General features: G+C 38.5%; 1 protein-coding gene across 3 annotated transcripts in view; it reads left to right on the forward strand.

Moving 5' to 3' along the window:
• The first annotated feature begins 409 nt into the window (after positions 1–409).
• ZNF326 (zinc finger protein 326) overlaps positions 410–25079 on the forward strand; it is a 40682-nt gene continuing 16012 nt past the window's right edge. The window contains exons 1-7 of one of the 3 annotated variants that reach the window (XM_049772223.1): positions 410–542; positions 3846–3890; positions 10311–10346; positions 10442–10553; positions 12726–13131; positions 15663–15861; positions 22959–23070. In XM_049772223.1, coding sequence (XP_049628180.1) covers positions 527–542; positions 3846–3890; positions 10311–10346; positions 10442–10553; positions 12726–13131; positions 15663–15861; positions 22959–23070 — 926 coding nt within the window. In that variant the 5' untranslated portion in view covers positions 410–526. Of the gene's footprint in view, positions 543–3845; positions 3891–10310; positions 10401–10441; positions 10554–12613; positions 13132–15662; positions 15862–22958; positions 23071–25079 lie in introns of those variants that run through there. The other 2 variants (XM_049772225.1, XM_049772224.1) reach the window with 2 other exon arrangements.

The raw sequence follows: 25079 nt of genomic DNA on the forward strand, positions 1-25079 counted from the left end.
AGAAAGAATGAAAGAAATAAAAGAAAGAAAAGGAAGGGGAGAAAAAAGAAAGGAAAGAAAGAAATAAGAGGAAGGAAAGAAAAAAGAAAGGAAGAAAGAGTGAAACAAAAGAAAGAAAAGAGGAGAGAGAAATAAAGGAAAGAAAAAAGAAAGAGAGGAGGAATAAAGAAAAGAAAAGACAAAACGAAAGAAAAGAAAAGAAAAGAGAAAAAAGAAAAAAGAAAAAGACTTCCTTCTACCCTGGGATGAGTGAGTCGTCCGGAGTTTGACAGCGACCCTGCTTCCCGCCCCCACGCCCGAAGCCCCGCCCCTCCGCGCCACGCCAGCCAATCGCCGGCCGCGCTGCCGCGGCTGGCAACGCCGCTAGCCCCGCCCCTCCGTCGCGCGGCCTGCTGCTTCGGGGCCGGACCGCCGCTCGCTCTCTCGCTGAGTCCGCGCGACCCGGTCGGTTTCGGACGCTCGTCGCCGCCTTCGCCCGCTCCGCGCAGCGCCGTCGAGGCCGGGGTGGCCCGGAGACAGACCCGCCATGGACTTCGAGGACGGTGAGGACTCGCCTGTGTGCGCGCGTGGAGCGTGGCGGGCCGGCCTGCCGCGGGGGTCTGTGGGCCGCCTCAAGATGGCCGAGCGCGCTTTGTTCTGGGCCCGGAGGACGCCGCGCCGCCCGGCCCGGCCCGGCCCGGCCCTCGGGGGCGCTCGAGTCGGGGGCCGGGGTTTCGTCGCCGGCCGGGCCGGGGGTGGGGCGGGGCGGGGCGGGCGGGCGGCGGCCTCGGGGCTCCTCTGCGGCCCCGACGCCTCCCGGTGCTCGAGGCCTGGCCCCGGGTCCGAGGGGCGACACGGTCGGGATCCCGGGTTGGCTTCTCGCTAGAGCGGGGCGTCCGTCCGTCCGTCCGTGTGTGTGTGTATTATAGAGGGGGGTCATCCCTAGCCATGTATGTGTGTATGTATGTATGTGTGTGCTAGAGGGGAATTATCCGAGCCTTGTTCCCTGTGTGTGTGTGTATCTGTGTATTATAGAGGGGGGGGTCATCCCTAGCCATGTATGTGTGTATGTGTGTTTTGAGGGGGTCATCCCGAGCCTTGTTCCCAGCGTGTGTGGGTGCATGTGTGTTTTAGAGGGGATCACCTCGAGCCATTGTTTTGTGTGTGTGTGTGTGTTAGAGGGGATCATTTTCAGCCTGTGTGTGTGCGTGTCTGTTTTAGAGGGGTCATCCCAAGCCAGGGGGTCATCCCGAGCCTTGTTCCTACCGTGTGTGTGTGTGTGTGTGTGTGTGTGTGTGTGTGTGTGTTATAGAGGGGGTTCATCCCTAGCCATGTATGTATGGATGTGTGTGTTAGAGGGGAATTATCCCGAGCCTTGTTCCGTGTGTGTGTATGTGTGTGTCTCCGTGTGTGTTCGTCCTTCATTTTCAGATGCCTTGAAAAGAAAGGGCGTCGGTGAGTGCCCGTGTGGGATCTCCCGTGCAGATTGTGCAGTGAGCGAGTTGTGACTCGCCTCTCAAGCCACGAACCCCCACACCACCCCCGTGTTTGATCCCTGATTGCAAATATGCCCGCACAGAAGATGGCTTCCCCCCACTAGTCACTCACCTCCTTAACTCCTAGATCGAGGGAACTTGGGGTTCCACTATGACCCAGAGCCTCCTGTGTGCCTCCTTCCACCACCTTCCTCCCACCGAGGTGGGATCCTGGCCTTTTGGCTTGCGGCTTCCAAAGCCCTTTTTTTTTTTTTTTTTTGGTTTTTGGGCCACACCCGGTGACGCTCAGGGGTTACTCCTGGCTATGTGCTCAGAAGTTGCTCCTGGCTTGGGGGACCATATGGGACGCCGGGGGATCGAACCGCGGTCCGTCCGAGGCTAGCGCAGGCAAGGCAGGCACCTTACCTTTGGCGCCACCGCCCGGCCCCTTCCAAAGCCCTTTTGCACATGCACTCAGCGGAGCAGAGCGAGTTTCTCGCCGGCTTGGGTGTCCTGGTGGTTGACCTGGAACGAGAAAGTAGTGGCAACCTCTGATGTGGAGGAAGCTCAGGAATGGTCGTTGGCTAGACTTGATCCCCAGGAACCCATGCCTTAGGGAATAAAGCCGTGCACGCACTGGTTTGTAAGGCCTCGAAGTCAATCAAAAATAAAAATTGTATTGCCTTTAACCTTTGTGTGTGTGTGTGTGTGTGTGTGTGTGTGTTGTGTCTTTGTGTCTGTGTCCCTATGTCCATGCCCTCAACTCTAACATTAACCAGGCTGTGGTCTCAGCCTGTGAAAATGGTCTTACAGAATAGACTTCTGGCCTACCATTTCATTTAATTTAAAAATGCTGATTCCATGTAAAAGGAAATCAGAATAGTCCTTTGTTGAGAAAGATTCAGCTACTATCCATAGCAGACTCTGGTTCTTTGTTGGTTTTGGTTGTACTTTTTTTTTTTTTTAAATCTCATTCTGATTGATTCCTTTAATTTCTGAATACTTGAAGAAGACAGAGTTGGGTGACAGTAAATACCGCTAAGGTGGTGATGACTGGGAGCAATGGCAAAGCTCTCTGCCCTTTGCTGGTACTTGGTTAATATAGAAAATTGGAAAGAAAGAAAAAACCACTCCCCTTCCCCCCCAAATAAAACCAGTGTAAATAACGCTGTTGAGTTCAGATCCCAAGATATAGACGTCACTGGTGAGGTCACGGATCTCCGGGGAGTGCGTAGAGCTCTCACAAAGAAGCATCTACCAGCCACTTTGGAAGAGTAATTCTGTTTTTTAGGTCGGAAATGGGTATTTATGTTAGGGGAGAGTAGGATGTGGATCTGTCAGCCTTTGTGAGAGGGGATTCAAACTGTGTGCTTCTGTCTTTAGGGAAGACTGGTTAAGGGGAGTTTGGGAAAGCAGGGTGTGTTCTCTAGGTGTTAAAACAGGTGGCCTTGTGCTAAGGTGATTTGCTACTAACCAACAACACAGTCAAAACAACTAGATAGGTTTGCTTTTAGTTATTACTGTGCCTGTGCAATTCTAAACTGAAGTGAAATTCTAATGCCAGGGATAAAATAGATGCTCACCTATTTAACTAAAATAGGGCCTCATCCCCACAGCTTTATTTAGGGGATGGAATTTGACTAACTTACCTGATTCTGAGCCAGTGTAGTTTATCTGAGTTCTATTGTCAACAAGTAATAGCAGTATTTAAAGTTAACTGAAGGACTTGGTAATTGATAAAATTAATTTTTTCCTTAAGAAAATTATCAGTATGCTTTTGGTGTTGTCACATTTTGGATTGATAATAGCAAACACACAAATACATGTATGCATTTCTCAGAGAAGATCTTAAATCTAAAGAGCAAATACAAATAATTTTGATAAAAGTGACATAAGTCATTACTTTTGCATTATTTGACACATAATTGTATTACTTTCCCTTTTATTACTCCATATAAAACCGGTACGGTTTCCCTCTTTGCATACTTGTTACGAACTGATTTTTTGGGGTGGAGAGTCTACACCTAGCCATTCTAAGGGGTAAGTTACTCCTGGCTCTGCACTCAGAAATAACTAATGTTATTGCTTAGGGGATTCGACGGGATGCCCGGGTTTGAACCTAGGTCTGCTGTGTGCAGGTACTGCCTTACAAGCTGTACTATTGCTCCAGCCTCTAATTTTTAAATTATTAATTTGAATAATAACCCATATGGGGATATATCAAGAAAAAAATGTTTTCAAACCCTGTGAAATATTGGTAAATATTTAAACTCTATTTTACAAGTAATTAAACTAAGGTTATTTGCAATTGTATTAGCTTTAAATAGGTGGGATGTAATTTCAGGTTTTTGCTGATGCACTAATTCTTATTTGTTAAATGTGTCTTCATAGATTATTCACACTCCGCTTGCAGGAATACTTATCAGGGTTTTAATGGTGAGTATCATCATTTTCTTTCATTTATTCTTAAACTTTCCAAGGCAACCCATTTCAGTTTTTCTCTTCATAATGAGAAGTACTGACGGTGGAAAGCCAGTCTGATGATTTAGTTCTTACTGGTTGATGACTGTCAGACTGTAGGAAGTCTTTGAATTAAGAAGAGTTTAATCTTTTCTGTTTTGAATTACAGTTCCTTAATTTCTTCCCCAAAAGGTCTTGACTTTATCTTCAATGATGAATTAAAAGAAATTGAAATAGAAGGATGTTCTTGAGTAATGTAAATTATTTACTTTGTTGCTGCTTATTGTAATGTACTTTAGCACTGTTTCTGAGGTAATTTGCTTCAGAGTGTCTAAATGTATTAGCATACAAAATTCTATCTAGAGGTGTGTAGGGAGAAGCCTGATATTATTAACAAAGAAATTTATAGTGTTTGAATTTTAACTTTAGAGCTAGATAAAATCATGAGATTATTCAGAATACAATTGCCTGCTATTTTGGTAGTTTTTAAAAAAGAGTTAATATCTGTCAAATAGGATCACACGCACAACGTGGAACAATTCAAAGAAGCATTCATAAGAGACAAGGAATTTATATCTGCTAGAGTGCACGCTTTACATATTTGTACTCTGGCTTTCTTCCCTGCTTTCCTTACACTACTTCCCCAGCTTCCTGTCAAACAAAATGGAAGTAAAGTTAAAGATACTGCTTGAGGCCCTGAGTGGATAGACAGCAGTAGGACATTGCCTTGCACGTGGTGAACTGGAACGGACCTGGGCTTGATTCCCTGCATTCCATATGGTCCCTGAGTCTGCCAGGGGCAATTTTTGAGTGCTGAGCCAGGAATAACACCTGACTGCCACCAAGTGTGGCCCCAGTATCCTAAATAGAGAAAGCAGCATTCATTTATTGTATAGAGCCAGTTTTAAAAACAAAACTAAGGTAAATATACTATGTAATTAATGTTAGCCTTTTTTTTTTTTTTTGTTTTTTGGGCCACACCCGGTGATGCTCAGGGGTTACTCCTGGCTGTCTGCTCAGAAATAGCTCCTGGCAGGCACCGGGGACCATATGGGACACCGGGATTCGAACCAACCACCTTTGGTCCTGAATCGGCTGCTTGCAAGGCAAACGCCACTGTGCTATCTCTCCGGCCCCAATGTTTGCCATATTTTAAGAATATTAGAAGGTGTTTACTATGTCAGCGACTCCTAGCTTTAACACCTAGTCTTTTAGGATGCAGAAGGGTATTTTTGTGAACAGGAACATAACAAAATAACCAAAGGAAGTTTAATTTGTAGTAATTGCTGTGGGTAATTGGAAAATTAGCTAGAAACCATTTCATATTTAAATGTGAGGATTTTAATACAAGTAATTTTTAAATACTAATTATTTTTAGAGAAAACTGGTGAAACAAGTAGAAAATTAAGAGGGATGAATTACAGTGAACTCTGCATTTGTGGGGGGGCATACCCAGCAACACTTGGGTTATTTTTGGGACTGCACTCAGGAATTACTCCTGGAGGTGCTTGGGAACCACATGGAATGTTGGGAATTGAACCTGGTTGTCTGTGGGGAAAGCAAAGTACCCTATCTACCCGCTGTACTGTCTCCGCAGCCTTTGAACTTAGTATTTTCAAGTGGAGTGTTTTTTAACCAAAAAGGGAGATTTAAAATGGTCGAAGGCCATGGGATTTACTAGAGCTGGTTTTAATTTCTAAATATAGGACTTTCAAAGACAGTATCCCACAGGGCCAGAAGTTAATTTCTTATTAATGTTCACTGTTAAAAGATCCTCAGAAATTTCTATAACATTTGACTTTCTGTTAATTTTAGTTTCAGCAAAAGTCTTCCTTTAAGTGTAATTGTTATGGGGAGCTTTTTTGAGAGTATATCTGTCCAGGTCACTCTTTAGTCCTGAATTTTAAGGCAAGTGGTCCTGGCAGTATGTGCTGTGAAAACAAATATTCTGAGTAACTTTGACTGTATATGGGGTTAAAGAGCTGTTCAATAACACCTTGAGATAAATGAAGAACTTTGAGGATTTTTAACTTATTTCAACAGATATTTATTAAATGTTTAGCAAATGTTCAGGAGCTGGCTGGATCAAAGTGGACAAATACACTTGTCCTGGTTTCAGTCTGATGGGGTTGAGTAGATAGTAAACCACATAAAGAAGTAGCATAAACTGTTAAGTGCTAAAATGTCAAGAAGGAAATAACCAGGAAGGTAACCTTTGCACACCCTGTGAGCTAGATAAGGATGCAGGCCCTGGAGCTCCCTTGAAAAAAGCACAGGGAAATTTATTGTTCGCATTGTGTTTTCCAGCTATAGTAATGAAGAAGTATTAGAAAACATATTCCAAGGTATTGTTCCTCCATACCATTTCTTGGAAGGACTTTGTATTTCCAGTGTCTTCATATTTCCTTTTTGCTTTAGACCTTCCTTACAGAAAAAGTAGTTTAAAAAATAGGAACAAGAGTTGAGATAATAGTACAGTGGGGTGGGGCCGGGAAGGTGGCGCTAGAGGTAAGGTGTCTACCTTGCAAGCACTAGCATAGGACGGACCGCGGTTAGATCCCCAGGCGTCCCATATGGTCCTCCCAAGCCAGGGGCGATTTTTGAGTGCATAGGAGTAAACCCCTGAGCATCAAATGGGTGTGGCCCAAAAACCAAAAAAAAAAAAAATAGTACAGTGGGGTAAGGTGTTAACTTTGCACACCGCTGACTATCCTGTGATTCCTTAAGCCTGCTAGGAGTGATCTCTGAAGCCTTGATTATAAACTAGTACTGACTGGTGTGGTTTAACAATAAAAACAAAACAAAAAGATGGAAAGTTTGGAATAAAGGGTATTCTTCAGTGTATTGTGCTTTAGAGATAATTTAAGAGTACTTTCTTGACTATAGTAGGGGATTTTGCTGAGCACAAATCTTAGGACTAATGAGGTACAGTCAGAAGACATTAAAGGTGATAGATAGGCTTATATCAAAGAATCAATAGAATGTATAAATCTGAAAGATCTATAAGGGAGTGAACAGTGCAAATCCAGGTAAAGATCATTTCAGTTATAAAAGAGCAGGTACAGAAATGTGCATGTGCTTATTCTCTTCTGAGAATAGCTAACAGTCTACTTAATATACCGTATTTTCTGGTGTATAGGACAAGTTTTGAAACAAAGAAAAGTCAATCGAAAATTGGGGGTTGTCTTATACGCAGAGTATATCCCGAAAAATGTTTCAATATGCCGCTAAATGAAAATTGTCTGAATATTGCCACAAAGTGAATTTTCCAATTCGATCCTGCACCAATCACTGCAAGGCTGCTCAGACTGCCGCTCTAACTCAGCCAATCCAAGAGGCTTTTTATGCATGCAAATTAGACCATGTTCTGTACTGAATCTACACTATAAAAAGCCTGCTCAGATTGGACAGAGTCAGAGAGGAAGTCTATTACAGTATAACCTCTGAACCTTTGCTTGTTGTGATTGGCTCACTGTGGTACATACAGTTGCAGCACAGGAACTTTCTGTCTTACACAGTGACTATAGGCCTAAGCCTATGTTTTAACTGTAAAATTAAGGGGTCTTATATGCCGGCAAATACGGTAGCTGGAATGGAATGAGCTAGTGGGAATAGTAGAGGATGATAGGTTAGAGTTTCTTCATATTGACACTCATTGTCTTGGACAACATAATTTTTTGTGTATGGGCTATTTATTACCAGCATTCTTTTTTTTTAATTTTTTTTATTTTTTATTTTTTTTTACCAGCATTCTTGACTTCTACACTTCATGCCTGTAACACTGCCCTTTAGTTTGACATCCATAAATTGATTTTAGATACTGCTTAATGTTTCTGTTTGGGGTTAGGGAAGAGAGCAAAATTAACCTTTATTTTAGAACCACTGGTATAGAGTTTTATAAGTTACTTTAAGGCTTCTACTTTTACTTGTGGGTAATATAAGTCATCAAAAAATTAATAGGTATCAAATATGGCAATTTGCAGTTTAGTAGAATTATTCTAGAATTTTCTTTAGAATAAGTAAAATGGGAGCTAACGTTGAATTAGGAAAACCAGTGAGAAAGCTACTTGGTTGAGAGGTGGTGGAGGCCACCAGCACTAGTGTATCTCACCAGGATGCTTGTAGTGTGGAGATGTGGGATAAAGTGGTTCTGTCTTAGGTTTAGTGCCAAGTATTTACTATTTCATTTATAAGTTTTTTCTTTGTATTTCAAAACTCCTCCCTTGTGATTTAATTGTAAATGAGTTAAACATTTGTGGAATTGTTATTTATGACCAAATTGATAGAAAATATTTAGATAATGACCAAGTTGATAGAATGTTAGTTATGATCCAACTGACAGGATATATTTAATTAAGAAATTCAAAAAAAAGAATTTTCAGTTATTTTTGAGTCGATTTCTTTCTCACTTTGTAAAGACTTGTTTTTATAATTAATTTTTTTGTGTAGTACTACTATTTTTGTGCTCTGATGGTGCTTGGTATTGAACTAGGTAGGGTTGGTCACATGTAGGACAAGCTTCTTTATCCCTCTCCAGCCTAAGATTATTTTTAAGTAGAGATTTAAGAGTAATTTGTGTGTGTGTGAGGTTCTAATCTCAAATTTGGTATTTGAGAGATATAAATTATACTATACTTATCCATTTTAAAGACAATTTTAGTATTGACTAATACTGTAACCTATATTCACTTTTGATACTGAACTTGGATAGTCAGTTGAGATAGCCTGTAAATAGTATATCTAATTTAAAGTCTTTAGAATGACAAATCAACTTAAATGATGCAAAAATATTTTTTGTGTACTGATAAACTATTATTTTTTTGGTTTTTGGGTCACACCCGGCAGCGCTTGGATTACTCCTGGCTTCACGCTCAAAAATCGCTCCGGGCAGGCTCGGGGGGACCATATGGGATGCTGGGATTCGAACCAATGACCTTCTGCATGAAAGGCAAACGCCTTACCTCCATGCTATCTCTCTGGCCCCCTGATAAACTATTTAAAATGAAAGTACTGATTATGTCTCACAGCTTCAGTGGGTTCTTTAAAGTCATGTATTGGTTAAAATACAGATTAACTGAGATTTTCCAAATATTGATAGGCTTTATTGTATAATATTGAAAGTTCTTTCATGAAAACACCATCAGTTTTGTCAGATAAGCCATTTTAGGAAGCTTTTTTTTGGTGGTGATTTTTTTGGTTTTGGCCACACCCGGTGGTGGTGCTCAGGGGTGCTCAGGGTCATTCCTGTGGTACTTATGGAACCATTTAGGATGCTGGGGATTGAACCCTGGCCAGCCTACCTACCTTACCTGCTGTGGAAGGCTAAGTACCCTATCTGTTTCTGTAATATTGCTCAGGCTCCTGTTTCTTTCCTCCCTCCCTTCAGTTTGATCACCTGCTCTACAGGATCCTATGAATATTGTTTAGTATGGCTGCATAACCTTCTGACCCCCAAAGATTTTTTGTGGTCTACGCTCAGTGATTCATAAGTCTTGCTACTGACTTCGGTGGGGCTCTAGGGATCATAGGTGGTGTTGAATTGAACCAGATTTGATCACAAGCAAACCAATCAGTCTAACTTAACCTCTGTACTCTCTGGCCCCCGAATATGGTTCTTGAAAGATAATTTTAAGTGGACATAAAACATGCAGAAAATTTCAGTGTGAGTCTTAAAATTCTCTGAGAATTTTAAGTAGGTTTAAAACATTTAGAAGATTTCAGATTTTCTTATTTTTAGTCAGTAAAGTATTTTATTATTTTTAGTTTTCATTTCTGAGGTAGAATTGCAACATAATAACTATGCTTATAAAAATCTTACTTGGAATTCTTTTACTGTTAGATTTCATGCTCTGTCTCCTTTATTAAAAATATTTGAAAGATTTAATATTTGGTAAGAGATTATTTTAATCAGTTTCAGTAGCACAGACTGATCACATTCTGATTTTTATGTTTTAAAAAATTAGTCTTTATTACGAAGGCTGGAGAGATAGCAGAGCTGTAGGGTGGTTGCCTTGCACCCAGCCTATCTAGGACAGATGGTGGTTCAAATTCCGGCATCCCATATAGTCCCCCGTGTCTGCCAGGAGCGATTTCAGAGCACAGGACCAGGAGTAACCTGAGTGCTGCTGGGTGGGATGCTGGGATTCGAACCACCATTGGTCCTGGGTGTGCCGCTTACAAGGCAAATGCCCTACTGCTGTACTATCATCAATCCGGCCCCGATAAATCTGATGTTTTCAGTAGTTTATATTTTCTTTACTATTTAGTGTGAAGATAGCTTAACTATTAATGTTGAATTACTAATTTTATTTTTATTGATGTGTGAATAGCTTGTATTTGATGCAGATTCCTGAAGACAATGATGTGTTTTACTGACGTTTCATGTTTAATTTTTAGGAATGGATCGCGATTATGGCCCTGGATCTTATGGAGGTCTGACATTCAAGGATATTTATCTAAAAATTCTTCTTTTGAGTGCCAATAAAGGTGAGCATCTTTTAATTTTTTTCTTTTTAAACTTTTTATAGGGATGGATCGTGACTATGGCCATGGATCCTATGGGGGTCAAAGATCCATGGACTCCTACCTAAACCAGTCATATGGCATGGAAAATCACAGTGGTGGTGGTGGGGGTAGCAGGTAAATTACTTGATAACTTGGCCAAATAATTAGACAACTATTAAGTTTCTGGATTTAATTTTAATTATTTCTTAAGGCATGTTATGATACTTGAACGTCACTATTTGGTACCTTAAATATCAAAATGTGTTAAGTGTTACTAAAAATGATCTTAGGGTATCTGGCAGATTTTTTTTTGGAAGTTTCAATGAGCTATTATTGTTTCTAAGATTTTCCTTCCTTAGCAGTGAGCCTTTACATTTATTTTTACTTTTTATTTACTTTCACATATAGGATGTCCTGAAAAGAAATATTTAAACCTTTTCAGAAATATTATCTGTGAAGCTTTTTCTTGGTAATTAAAAAGGGAAAAAAAAATTTGCGCGGTAAAGCAGCAAAATTGTCTTTGACTGGAAAGGGTCTAACCAAATTATTCTACCAACATTCAAGTGTGAGAAACATTTAAGTAATTTAATATACCACATTTAATGATAAAAATAATCTTTAAATTATGCCAAGAAAACTTAGTCCTTAGACTAAAACACTGGTGGGTGGTATCAGACTAGTGGCAGTATATTAAAATCACTTTTGCTGAATATTATTAGAGTCTAAATTGTATTTTCATTTCACTGTTGACACTGTAAAGCTTGAACTTAGCTCAACTACCATAATCTCTAGGTTTGACTACGTTTCAGGATGTAGGTCTACTTTTTCAGACACTAAGTTTATTACTAAAGATAGTAATATTTGAAACTTGTCACTTTTCATAAAGTGAAGGATCTAGTTTCTTTTTTTTTTTTTTTTTTTGGTTTTTGGGCCATACCCGGCGGTGCTCAGGGGTTACTCCTGGCTGTCTGCTCAGAAATAGCTCCTGGCAGGCACAGGGGACCACATGGGACACCGGGATTCGAACCAACCACCTTTGGTCCTGGATCGGCTGCTTGCAAGGCAAACGCCGCTGTGCTATCTCTCCGGGCCCAAGGATCTAGTTTCTTAAGGGATTGATTGATTCTACTTGAGGAGTGCTTACTGTGTTTTGTAGTGAAAAAAAACATTTAGGAAACCAACCATAAGAATATTTTTGCTGATATGATAAAATGCTTTGAATAATTTAGTTGTAAAAAGGAACGACTTATATGGTTATTAGGATTCAGAGTAAAGAGTGTCTTTTATTTAATATTCTCTAAAATAATGTAACATTCATTTGTTTTATTATATTAGTTACTGCTCTACCAGATTGTAAATGTACTGTTTAAAACTATGTAGATGTTTAACTTGTATAAACGTGGGCCTTTATATAAAAGCAATGTTGTAAGATTTTAGTCAATTTTATTTTATAATTCATTCTTTGTGAGAAGTAGTATGATTTGTTTTTTCTGTTTACTATAAAGACTTTGAAGGAGCTGTGTGCTCTTTTTTTAGAATAGTTTTATGTGGTTATTTTCTGCCAGAAAATACTTTTTAAGTGACTGAGAAAATTATAAAAATGTATGCTTTCTCCATATGCCTTAAATATTCCTAGGCTGGTGGTTTTTTTTACTCCTGTGTTCTATTTTATGTGCTTATGTTTCTAGAATTGTTAGATTTACTAGTCTACAAATAAAATGTCACTGAGGTTTGATTACTGAGACCTTAGTTGAAGTTTGGCAGATTGTCAAATTTTACAGTAGATATTTCCAAATTTTGACTACTACAGACACGAGCAGTTTTGTGATATAGATTATTAGGGTACAAAAGGATCTTTTCTGTGTCACAAATAGCCTTCCTCTGTGTAGTCTTCAATTTGTGTCTTTATTAAAAGCAATAATATAAATGTTTTGTATTTTCAATATTAGGGATGAATGCAAATAAAGTGAATAGTTTGTGAACTTTAGAAAATGTCCTTTTCCAAGACTAGGGCTGGGCTTAAATAATGACAGATAAATCATTTCTAATAGAAAAACTGATAACAAAGTACTTTTTAAAGCTAAGGTTTACTTAATTCATGTTTACAAACTGACTCAGATAGCTTTCTATCTAGTCTCATGTTGAACTGCCCAGCCCTAATCAAGTGAGAACAAAAGTAGAACTGTGCAAACCAGTATGGTATAAATGAATTTTAGTTGATAAATGTCATCTGATAATTTGTCTTTTGAATTGTCTAACATTAGTAAGCTTACTTTTGTTTTTTCCCTCACTGTGCAACTTTTCCAGGTTTGGACCTTATGAGTCTTACGACTCCAGGTCTTCTCTGGGTGGGCGAGATCTGTACAGATCTGGCTATGGTTTTAATGAACCCGAACAAAGCCGCTTCGGAGGTAGTTATGGTGGTCGATTTGAGAGCTCCTACCGGAATAGCCTTGACTCTTTCGGAGGTAGAAACCAGGGCGGGTCTAGCTGGGAAGCACCTTACTCCCGTTCAAAATTGAGGCCTGGGTTTATGGAGGACAGAGGAAGAGAGAATTACTCTTCCTACAGCAGTTTTTCTTCACCCCATATGAAGCCTGCACCTGTAGGCTCTCGGGGGAGAGGAACGCCTGCTTATCCTGAAAGTACGTTTGGAAGCAGAAACTATGATGCTTTTGGAGGACCATCAACAGGCAGAGGCCGAGGCCGAGGAGTAAGTACAACAGAATCTTTTCAGATTCTTTTCACTAGACACTCTTTTAAACCCTTTCAAGACCATGGTTTTTAAGTAGAATAAACACTGTTCATCCCAGTGTATTTTCAAGCAGACTCCGAGATATAAGCATAATTTTTAGGTTGACTGTAAGATTTTTTTTTCCCCAGCACTTCAGAAAATTAGTAGCAGTGTCAGATGGTTGTTCATAGTTTTGCCAAATCTCCCTTTATTTAAAAAGGTGATGATGTTAGGTTGGTCTAAAAGGGGTTAAAAGGAGTTGAATTTTTCTTTACAAACACTAGCAGTTTTGCTGGTGAGGCAGTTCTTGGATTATTGAAATAGGTAACAACCCTTTTGGAGTTTTTGAGTAGGTTAAAGGTGCAATGTATGATAAATCTTTATACTTTGCTACTAAGCTTGACATGAGAGTTTCCTCAGGGCCCCATATTTCACAGCAAATACAAGAGGCTAAAGACCTGGTGATAGACTAGAATAGTTTAGCCATGTTTTTACATGGTGAAGAAGTTGATATGTGTAAGTCATAGAAATATTTGTAATTAAAATAAATCTGCTAAATCACTCACTCTTTCATATGTCTAATTAATGGATGTTCTATTTCTAGTTTCCCCTGTGTTCTAGTTTTTCTGTTGAGAAATCATTCTTTCTTGTACATACATGTTTTTGGCCCTTCCTAGGAATTAGTTTTTGGCTATATGGGTAAATATTCTGGTATTCAACTGTTTTTATTTCAGTACATGTTCTTAGATAACTTGACTGACTTGAAATTTTACCTAGTCGATACATATTAAATATGGGGTCATTTTATGGGTTTAATATATTAACACTTTTGCTACAATGTAAGAAATGTTTTTTTTCCCCACCCCCCCGTAAGAAATGTTTTTTAAAGTGAGTTCTTAATATTCTTTCAGAGGATAGTACCTTTTAGCAAAAATATGTATAGATCACATATTTTTGACTGTTAGTCTAGTTTATCTACTTACATAGAAATTTAGCATTTTTGTTATAGTTTTCGTTTGTAAAATGCATTGCACCTTTAATGGATAATGCAGATTTTTTTTCTGATGTGACTATAAGTAAATTACTAAATGAACCATTTAAGTTTTTTTAGGTTAGATATTCTTATGCAATATATACATACATATGTAAGCCAACTGGTCTGCTGCTATTTCATTAAACTTGATGATTGGAGGTTAATTGAAAATAGGTGAAGTAGTAGGCTTTGGGTTTTGAGGTTGAAAATTCAGGTTTAAAAAATTGGAAAACTAGGGGCCGGGCGGTGGCGCTGGAGGTAAGGTGCCTGCCTTGTCTGCGCTAGCCTAGGACGGACCGCGGTTCAATCCCCCGGCGTCCCATATGGTCCCCCAAGAAGCCAGGAGCAACTTCTGAGCGCATAGCCAGGAGTAACCCCTGAGCGTCACCGGGTGTGACCCAAAAAACCAAAAAAAAAAAAAAAAAAAAAATTGGAAAACTATTTTCCATGGTATGTATCACTTTAGGTAAATGATTTATTTAGGTAAATAATTCGTAGCTTCAGTTATGAATTTTATTTTTGTGATAGTGAAACAGGTATTCCTGTCTTGGTAGAACCTTTCTAGTTTGAATAGACTGCTTTCTTTTCTCTTTTGAATAAATTAGATCAACTAATAGGGCTTTCTTTTTGAAATCTTCACTTGTACAATTCCCATTGGATTCTTCTCTTCAGATTGCTCCTCAATCTTGTCTTCTAAAATTAAGGTTATCATAGTAAATTTCTTTGGAGAGGTGATCTTTTGATGCAGTGAATTTTGCGTATGATGAGAAGAGGAAGGACTAGTAAGAGTCGTTTGGTTATATGACTCTTCATCTTAAACTTTTGTTTCTTGGGCTTGTGAGTCACAATATGCTTCTCTAGGTAAGATAAGAATGTGAATGGAACGTCAGATGCAATTCTTTATCTGAAGTGTGTCTTGGAAGTTGATGCATGGTTATGCTTTAACTCCTATTTCATGCCAATGTTCCATCTCGTCTTTTCATTCCCTTTTTCAACAGGGAGTAATCCTAACTGATTTCTGGATATATATTTTTTTTTTCTTCAAGCTTCAAATATGGTCTTGTGTATTTTCCTTTTAAGTCAGTTTTTAGTGAAATAAAGATTTCTTTTGAAGGTCTTTTCATAGGAAAACATCAATTAGGAACTCTGAAGAGGAGTTGTCAGAGATTTGTACAAGTGGTAATATTCTGTCAGGCACATATGTTGTTTATAATATGGAGCCATTTTGAATTGTATAACTAAAATAGGTAAAAAATAACAATCCTTATTCTAATGGAGATACAGTTCTTATCCACTGGTGTGAGTTCATGTAATAACTGACAAAATTTTCAGTATGTTTATTCAAAATGAACATGTAAAATTCAGTTAAACTTTGGAAAAATTTCAGGTGAAAATTAATTAGGTGTAACAAATTTTATATGAATTCATACCTTGTCTGGGTATTATGCTAATATCTAATGATTTCACAAATTTGCAGCATATGACTGATTTTGGAAGCATTCATAGACCTGGAATTGTTGTTGACTATCAAAACAAACCCACAAGTGTGACAGTTGCTGCTGCGAGAGGAATAAAGAGAAAAATCATACAGCCATTTAATAAGCCCGGAGGAACTTTTATCAAGAAACCCAAGCTAGCCAAGCCCGTGGAGAAGACAGCACCCAGCAAATCACCCAGTAAGTTAAAAAACAAAAAAATAGTTGTAGTGATTCTGGATACTTTAATTTTTTTAGTAATTTTTGTTTAGTTTAGTTTTGTTTTTGTTTTTGGGTCACACCTGCTGGCTCTCAGGGGTTACTCCTGACTCTGCGCTTAGAAGTCACTCCTGGCAGGCTCGGGGGAACCATATGGGATGCCTGGATTTGAATTGGGGTCCATCCTGAATTGGCCTGCATGCAAGGCAAATAAATGCCTTACCTTTGTGCTTTTGCTCCAGTCCCCCCCCCCCCCCCTTTTTTTTTTTGGTTTTTGGGTCACACCTGGCGGTGCTCAGGGGTTACTCCTGGCTGTCTGCTGAGAAATAGCTCCTGGCAGGCACGAGGGATCATATGGGACACCGGGATTCGAACCAACTACCTTAGGTTCTGGATCGGCTGCTTGCAAGGCAAGCACCGCTGTGCTATCTCTCTGGGCCCTCTTTAGCTCCTTTTTAAATAATTTTTATGTAGACAAACAATGATAATTAGTTGTGCATTGTAAATATGAAATTTTTAGCATGTTTATTAATATTAGCCGTGAACACTTAAGATTGCCTGGAAACCTTTAAAAATCCACATGCCCTGGTTCATCCATCCTCTCTTAAATTCTCCAAGGTATAAACAGCACATTTGTATTTATACATGATTTTACTTAAATCATCTTCTTGGATGTTATCTTTATTGTTGGAGGTAGTACTGAGCAAGTAGTATGTCACATATGTAGATTCTCTTTTATGAGAACAAATTGAATTATTTTTTTTGTGTTGTTTGGTCCAAAGAAAGCTGTTTATTCTAGAAAATAATTCACCTTTACTCTTTTAGATACGATGAATCATTTTTTATTTCTCTTTTTTTTATTTTCTCTCTGTGAATGGGGTTGGACCACACTTGTTAGCTCAGGGCTCTGCAGGGCTCTGTGCTAAAGAGATCATGTCCATCCTGTACTCAATTTGGGGATATTGGGTGCTGAAGATCAAACCCAGATTAGTCAGGAATCTCTCCTGCCCTGAACCCACCTTGGGAATCTTGGTTACTAGAGATGAACCCATATCAACTGTATGCAGAGCAAGTGCCTTACCCACTGTACTATCTCACTGGCAAGATTATAATTTTCTTTAATAGTATTATTGCATATTCCAGTCTGCAAACCAAATTAAGAATATTTAATTTATGTCTGTAATAGGAAGTTCAATTAGGAATAAAACAAAATACAGAAGTTATATTTTGAAAACCGAAAAAGTGTTGCAAGATTTAAATCAGTAGAAAATCTCAAATGTCTGTAAGGCAAGGTGATGATAATCTCAAAACTGATTTGCATATCTAGTGCAATCTATGTCAAATTTTACTTGATTTCTTTGAAAAAATTTCTTAAATTCACATGGATCTTTTTTTTTTTTTTTTTTGGTTTTTGGGCCACACCCGGTAACGCTCAGGGGTTACTCCTGGCTATGTGCTCAGAAGTTGCTCCTGGCTTGGGGGACCATATGGGACACCGGGGGATCGAACCGCGGTCCTCCAAGGCTAGCGCAGGCAAGGCAGGCACCTTACCTTTAGCGCCACCGCCCGGCCCCAAATTCACATGGATCTTAAGGGAACTAGAATAATCAAAACATTCCCCCAAAGAGCAAAATAAGAGTAACTCATGATGATTTTAAAAGTTGCTATAAAATTGGTAGATTTAATCATAAAGGTTTAGAGTTGTACAATTGCTATGTAATTGATACTGTGCTAAAGTCATTATATTGCATACCTGAACTGAGTGAATTTTATGGTGTATGAATTAGACCTCAAAGCCTAAAAATACAAAGCCAGATTGTTATATTTTCGTTAATTGTATTAGTACTACATTTTAACAATTTTGTGTATCTAACCTAGGGCCTCACACACATTCAAAGCAAATATTCTATTGCTGAACTACAGCCCTAGTTCTGAGTGTATAATTTTAACTTTGTAATCTTTAAAAGAAGTTGGGGGGGGCTGCAGAAGAAAAAAGTACATTTGATTTAATTAGCCTAAATCAAGATTATATATAAATGTTATATATTTACATTATAAATTTATCAGCATTCTTTGTGAAAATAAGTATAATTTGAAAACAGTGTATAATGTGGGTTTTGACTGCTTTTTCTCTAAAAGTATTGCATATTTGTTTTTTATAGTTTATTTTTTCCTTAATGGCTTGTTAAATTTTTGATCTTTCCAAGTGTTTTTCAACTAATACTGCAAGACTGTAAGTAAAATGTATCTAGTTAGATATAATTGCCAACGTTCATAATCTTTTTGTTGCAACCACAGGAATCACAGTAGGTGTTAGTTATCTCCTGGTTCACACTGGGTATTTGTCAAGTGTTAGATTATCCCTTGCTGTACCCAAAACAGAGATCATCCACTGGTTCCTTTGTAATCTCTCTGTTTACTTTTTGTTTTAAAACTTGGTTTTACCCCCAAACTGATTGTATTACATGCAAACCTGGACTGGACTGGACTGGCTCAGAATAGCTTGAGCTATTTGTCCTTACTCTGTCCTTACCCACTCAGGGGTGGTCTTGTACTCAAAAAAACCAAAAAACCAAAAAAAACAAAACCAACAGTTCTGGTAGGCAGCTCATGCTCTTTTTTTTTTTTTTTTTTTTTTGTTAAACATATAATACTATATACTAATGTGGTTTTTATTAGATTCCCAGATTGCATATATTGTAGATGATTTATTGTCAGTTTTTTATATCCACTAATGGATTCTACTTATGTACTGTAATTTGTTTTTGTATTCATAGTGAATCTATTCATCAATTGGTTTACTTGTATTCTTTTACATTTAATAAATGCCTATTAAGTTACCTATTCATGTTCAAATACAGTTTATTGATTTTAAAAGAAGAAAATAAAAAAAGTTGGGGGCAATTCAGTATGAATAACTGACACAGTTAACTAATCTGTCACTAACACGTTATCGGACACCCGTCAAAAACCATATAACTCCTTATTGAAAGTTATGGTATATAAACATTGACAATATGTTCATTTTGTGAATTATATAAATCTTTGTCTCACTTTATTTTATTTTATTTTTTTGGTTTTTGGGTCATACCCGGCAATGCTCAGGGGATACTCCTGGCTCTAGGTTCAGAAATTGCTCCTGGCAGGCTCGGGGGACCATATGGGATGCTGGGATTCGAACCAATGTGTGAAAGGCAAATGCCTTACCTCCATGCTATTTCTCCAGCTCCTCCCTTATTTTTGTCTTGATTTCTAATGTTTCTCACATTCATCTCTAACCATAAGGACTATTTATTAATTTTTATTTTTTCTTTTCTTCAATCTCAATATATTGAAGCACCATGGTTTACAAACATGATTGTAGTTGGGTTTCAGTCATAAAAAGAGCACTCCCATTCTCCAGTGCAACATTCCCACCACCAGTGTCTCCATTTCCATCCTCCCCCATCCCTAACTGATATGAGACAGGCATTCTACTTCTCACTTATTAACATTGTCATGATAGTTATCAGTGCAGCTATTTCTCTCTCTCTTTTTTTTGCGGGGGGGGGGGGAGGGTTGAAGCCACGCCCAGTGACACTCGGTTTACTCCTGGCTATGTGCTCAGGACCATATGGGATGCCGGGGGATTGAACCTCAATCCGTCTTAGGTCAGCCGCATGTAAGGCAAACACCCTACTGCTGAACCACCACTCTGGTTCCTTAGTAATTTCTCTTAACTGCACTCACCACTCTTTTTGGTGTGCTTCACATTGTGGGCTGTCCTTCCAGCCTTGACCTATATTGTCTCTGGGACTTCTTACAATAATGTCTTTTATGTTTCTTAAAATCCATAGATGAGGAGCAGGAGCTATAGCACAACAGTAGGGTTCATTCTCAATATGAGGTAGAAGATTGACAGAGTTTTTTACCCTTTGCCTGGTCTGGATTATTTTGTGCTGCTATCCTACTTCACCCAGGGTTGGAAATAAGGTGCATGGGGCATTTTTACAAACAAGAATTGCATTTACAGTCTTAATTCCTGCAAAGCAGGCACTCTGCCAATTTGTAATTGGTCTTGATAGAGTTTGTTCATTCATTCATTCATTCGTTATAATATCTTAAATTCTGGAAATCTGTCACTCAGTATTATGACACCTTTGATACAAGCTGTTAATTGGTTATAATTTATCAAATTGTGTACCAGATATTACAGAATAGGCAACTTCGTTGATTTTTTTTGGAACACATTTCAAAGATGTATTATACATCATGTATTATACATCAGAAAATTCCATTTAAGGTAGAGAAATGATATCCAATTTTGGACAGAATTTTAAGAGTGTAGTTTGATTATAGAGTGAATATGAAGTTCTTTGGTTTGCTAGGGAGATTGTACAGGGATTGAGGCACCTGCTGTGTGTGTAGTGGACCCCTGTCTTGCAGCACATATGCTCTAGTACTCCCAGCCCCTGATTTGGTCAAATCAGGCTTTCACTTATCAGGTTTGGGGGTATTTTAGAAGATATTTGGTGAAATGCGGAAATAAGAAGTCTTAATACACTAGCATAATTTGCTGAAAATCAGTAGGAATGAAATTATTCCGTCATTTAACTCTAGAGAAACTATTTAGCATGTGAAAAGAAGATAAATTAAGATCATATAGAAGTGGATTCTCCCTAAAATTGTTGGTTTTAGGAAAACTTAAAAAGGATAGTGAAAGTGATTAGTTAATAAAATAAGAATACACATTTAAGTTCTTAACAAAATAATCTAGATCTTTTTAAGGTATTAGCAATTTTATGTATCTTTGAAAGATTCCATTTGTTTTATTTTTATTTTTATTTTTTGGTTTTTGGGTCATACCTGGCAGCGCTTAGGAGTTACTCCTGGCTCTATGCTCAGAAATCACTTCTGGCAGGCTCGGGACCATATGGGATGCCGGGATTCGAACCACCATCTTTCTGCATAGAAGGCAAACGCTCTACCTCCATGCTATCTCTCTGACCCCAGATTCCATTTATATACGTAGCAGGTCTTTAATGATCTTTTTTATCTATCAAGATATGAATCCTCAGTTTTGCATGACTTTTTTTTTGTTTGTTTCTTGTGTTTGGGTCACACCTGGCAGCGTTCAGGATTACTCCTGGCTCTATACTTAGAAATCGCTCCTGGCAGGCTCGGGGACCATATGGATGCCAGGATTCGAACCACTGACCTTCTGCATGCAAAGCAAATGCCTTACCTCCATGCTATCTCTCCGGCCCCAGATGCATGACTTTTTGTACTAGTTATTTTTCTAGAAAAATTAATCCAGTTGGATATAAAGAAAAAGTATAGGGGCCAGAAAAGATAGTACATTCTTGCTTTGCACACAGCCAACTTGGATTCAGTCTCTGGCATCTATATAGTTCTTGGACACCACTGGGAATGATATTAGAGTATATATCACCTGCCATTCTGGGAAGTGGATTACTATATTAAAAAATTGAAATAGTGTTGGTAAGGAAGTGGAGAAATTGAACTCTGTCAGACAGTACAATTTGGTTGACCAGAACGTAGATTAATCATGTGACTTAGTTTAATTCATGAAGTACTATAAACTTGTGCACAGGTGTTCTTAGTATCATTAGTTAAAAGGTTGAAACAGCTCAACACATGAGGTGGGGCATGCAACACATGAATGAATAAAATGTAATTTTCATACAATGGAATATTACTCAGCCACAACAGGAGATACTGGCAAATAACAACATGGATTAATCTTGAAACTGTTGAATAAACTAGATTGTACATAATTATAGTATGATTTTATATATATATATATATATATATATATATCCAAAGTAGGGAAATTTAGAGGGGCAAACATAATAGTAATTTGGGGCTTGGGGAAAGAGAAAGTATATAACTAATGGTTATGTGGTTTTTCATTTGAGGTGAATTAGAGTAGTGGAGATGGTGGCACACATTGCATTACCTATTGCCACAGAATTTTCAGATCAGTTTTGATTTTGGGAACCACATCTGGTAGTGCTTCTGCCTCTTGAGTTTAGGGTTTATTCATGGTGGTGGTGCTCAGGTAACCATATGGGTTGCCAAGGATTAAACTTGAGTCAGCCATATTCAAGGCAAGCTTTTTGATGCTGTGCTTTCTCTGGCCAGGATTTTATACTTTAGTTGGTAAAGTGATGCATTGGTGTTACATGTATTTTCTTTCTTAGTTTTGTTTCATACAAATTTACTCAGGAGTTACTCCTGGCAGGCTCTGGGGAGCATATGAGGTGTGGAGTATTGAGCCCAGGACAGCCATGTGCAAGGTTACACCTTACTTGCTTTATTACTATCTCTCTAGCCTAATTATTTTGATATATATATATATATATATATATATATATATATATCAAATATATATATCTGACTCCGTGCTCAGGAATACTGGTAGTGCTTGGGGGCCACATGTGGTATCAGAGATCAGTTTGTATTGGCCATGTACAAGGCATGTGCCCTTAACCTTGGTACTATCTCTCCAGCTTGTTGGAGTCTATAGATTTTAAGAAATTTTGAGAGAGCTGCTATAATCTATATAGATAAGAATATCCATTCAAAGTGTTCCATTAATGTTTCCTAAACATAGGATGTTTGTTTTTGGGCCGCACCTGGCAGGGTTTAGGAATTATTCCTGACTCTATACTCAGGAATTACTCCTAGCAGGCTCAGGAAACCATATGGTTTCAGTAACTAAGTGCCCTACCTACTGGCAAGTGCTTGGCCTCAGGTTTCCTAAACTTTGGTATTCATGATGATTTTAGGTATTATTGTCTCAAATAATACCTAAAAAGGGAGAGGGATGAGCAGATGTAAGGTAAAAATATATAATACCATGTATTTTAACAAAGTATATGTGGAAAAAATGATAGTAATGGCATATGTGAAGTAAGTGAAAAGTTATAGAAAAATGGGATACTCATGAACAGGTTTTTTTCAATTGAGGTTCTGGTTACCAAGTAAACTATATTTTTATCTAACTTATTGGTAGCTGAAAAGGAAGCATGGAAAAGTGATTCTGATTTTTGACTTTTTGCCTATTTCTGTTTTAGCAAAAACGGATCCTAAAAAAGAAGAAGAAGAAAAGAGAAGGATTGAGGCCCGGCGAGAAAAACAAAGGCGAAGAAGAGAAAAAAACAGTGAGAAATATGGAGATGGATACAGGTTTGTTCTTAGTATGGTCAGAAAATTATATTTCTCGTAACATTTTCTAAAAAAGCAGCTTAAAAGAATGTGAAAATGTTTAATTTTGATATTTTATGTAATCACTTATGAAATGACAGAGATTTCACCTGTATGGTAATAAAAATAACAACTCCAGAAATACATTAGCTTCCCTCAATCCCTCCTTGAGTTCTTTGATCTATATCACTGGTACTCACTATAGTCAGACCTGGAAGTTTTGACCAGGGTGGTCATGGAATACTGAACTTGAATCTCGCGGTTTCACACAAAGTGAGATTAATACTGAGGTCATCATTTGATTCCTGGCTCAGAAACATGCTGTTTGTTGTGTTATTCACCCCTCAACCACAGAAACACTTGTATTCATTTTTGCGGGTTAGGGGGCATTGGGCCACACCTGGCGGCATTCAGGGATTACTGCTGGCTCTGTGGTCACAAATCACTCCTGGCAGGCTTGTTATGCTGGAGATCGAACCCCTTTCGGTCCCAGGTTGGCAGCATGCAATTTTAATTTTTTAATAAAATTTTAATTCAGACTGTGAGATAGTTATACAGTTGTTAGTGGTCGAGTTTCAGTCATACAGTGTTCAACACCCACCCATCTCTTGATCACAGTGCACATTTTCCATCCCCAATGTTCCCAGTTTTCCTCCTGCTTCCCCCTTGACTCCCTCTGCCTGCCTTTATGGCAGACATTTTTCTTCTCTCTTGGTCTCAGACATTTTTCTTTCTCTGTCTTTTTATTTTCTTTTTTAGACACTGTGTGCAAAGGCCCAAGGCTGCCAGGGCTGCAGGGCTTCAGGACTGCACACTGCAGAGGCTCGAGGCTGCCAGGGCCTGAGGCTTGCAGGGGCTGGTAGGGCCTAGCTGCAGGGTGGGCCCACTTAAGAGAAGCCAATATGTAGCAACCAATATGTAGCCACCTGCAGCTAGTGACTGAGAGTGAGGGAAAGAAACCAAGTATCTTATGTTCTCTTGGAGTCTGAGCCTGCTGCCACTGTCCAGGTGTTTTGGGAAGTGGGGGTGATTCACTAGCCAGAGTTAGCTGGGGAGGGTCTGGGTTTGAAGAAGAAAGAGGAGTAGATACAAAGCATGAAGCATCTCTCCAATGCTTTCATCCCCGGCCCCCCCACCACCACCAGGCATTGCTCTGGTTAGTATCCTAGAGCCCCCCCCCCCCCCAGTCCCAAGTTTTTGCTTTTATGCCGGGTGGCCATGACCAAGTTCAGCTGTCATCCAGTGGGGTTATTCAAGAGGCCTGTTCAAATCCAATTGTCATACATCAACAACTGTGGTTTGCAATATTGTTATTGAAGTGGTATCATATATATTACTTTACCTCCTTTCAGACCCTACTTCTTGTCCAGAGTGATCATTTCCACCTGTGTAGTCAGAGAGATAAAGAACAGTGTTCTTTAAAGTAAATATAGGTTGTAACATGTAAATCACGAAAGACTTTGCTACCTGTAGATATAATAATATTTTTGTATAAGAAAACTAAGTCTTGCAAACATTGGGATTTTTTATCTTGCCTCGAAAGAAAATTTTGAGGATGAGTAACATTAGTGAGTAGTACTAGCTTCTCAAGGTAGAAAAACATTTAAAAGGTTATAAAATTTTAAAAATATGTGACCCTAGAGAACAATAATCAGTGTAATAGAACTATTAAGCTATAAACAAATACATTGTATGCCAGAATGTAACAAAGATAATGTAAATAAAATGAGAAATTTCTTAAACAGTAACAAAAAATGTAAGTTGATTAGATCCTCAGTACTGACAAGGATGAATGCCAGTGGGTTTATAAAACCTAGAAAGAGAGATTAGTGGAAAATGAAATATTCTTTGCAAGATTTTTTTATAGGCTTAAGTTATAAAATAAATGACCTGGGAAATGATGACCAGATTTGCTTAAATGAAAAATAAAATTATATGGCCATATCGGCAATACTGTGGCCAGTCTATTGGTTCATTGCTCAGGTTAGGGG

Source organism: Suncus etruscus, chromosome 4 (assembly GCF_024139225.1).
Source record: "Suncus etruscus isolate mSunEtr1 chromosome 4, mSunEtr1.pri.cur, whole genome shotgun sequence".
NCBI classification, from domain to species: Eukaryota; Metazoa; Chordata; class Mammalia; order Eulipotyphla; family Soricidae; genus Suncus; species Suncus etruscus.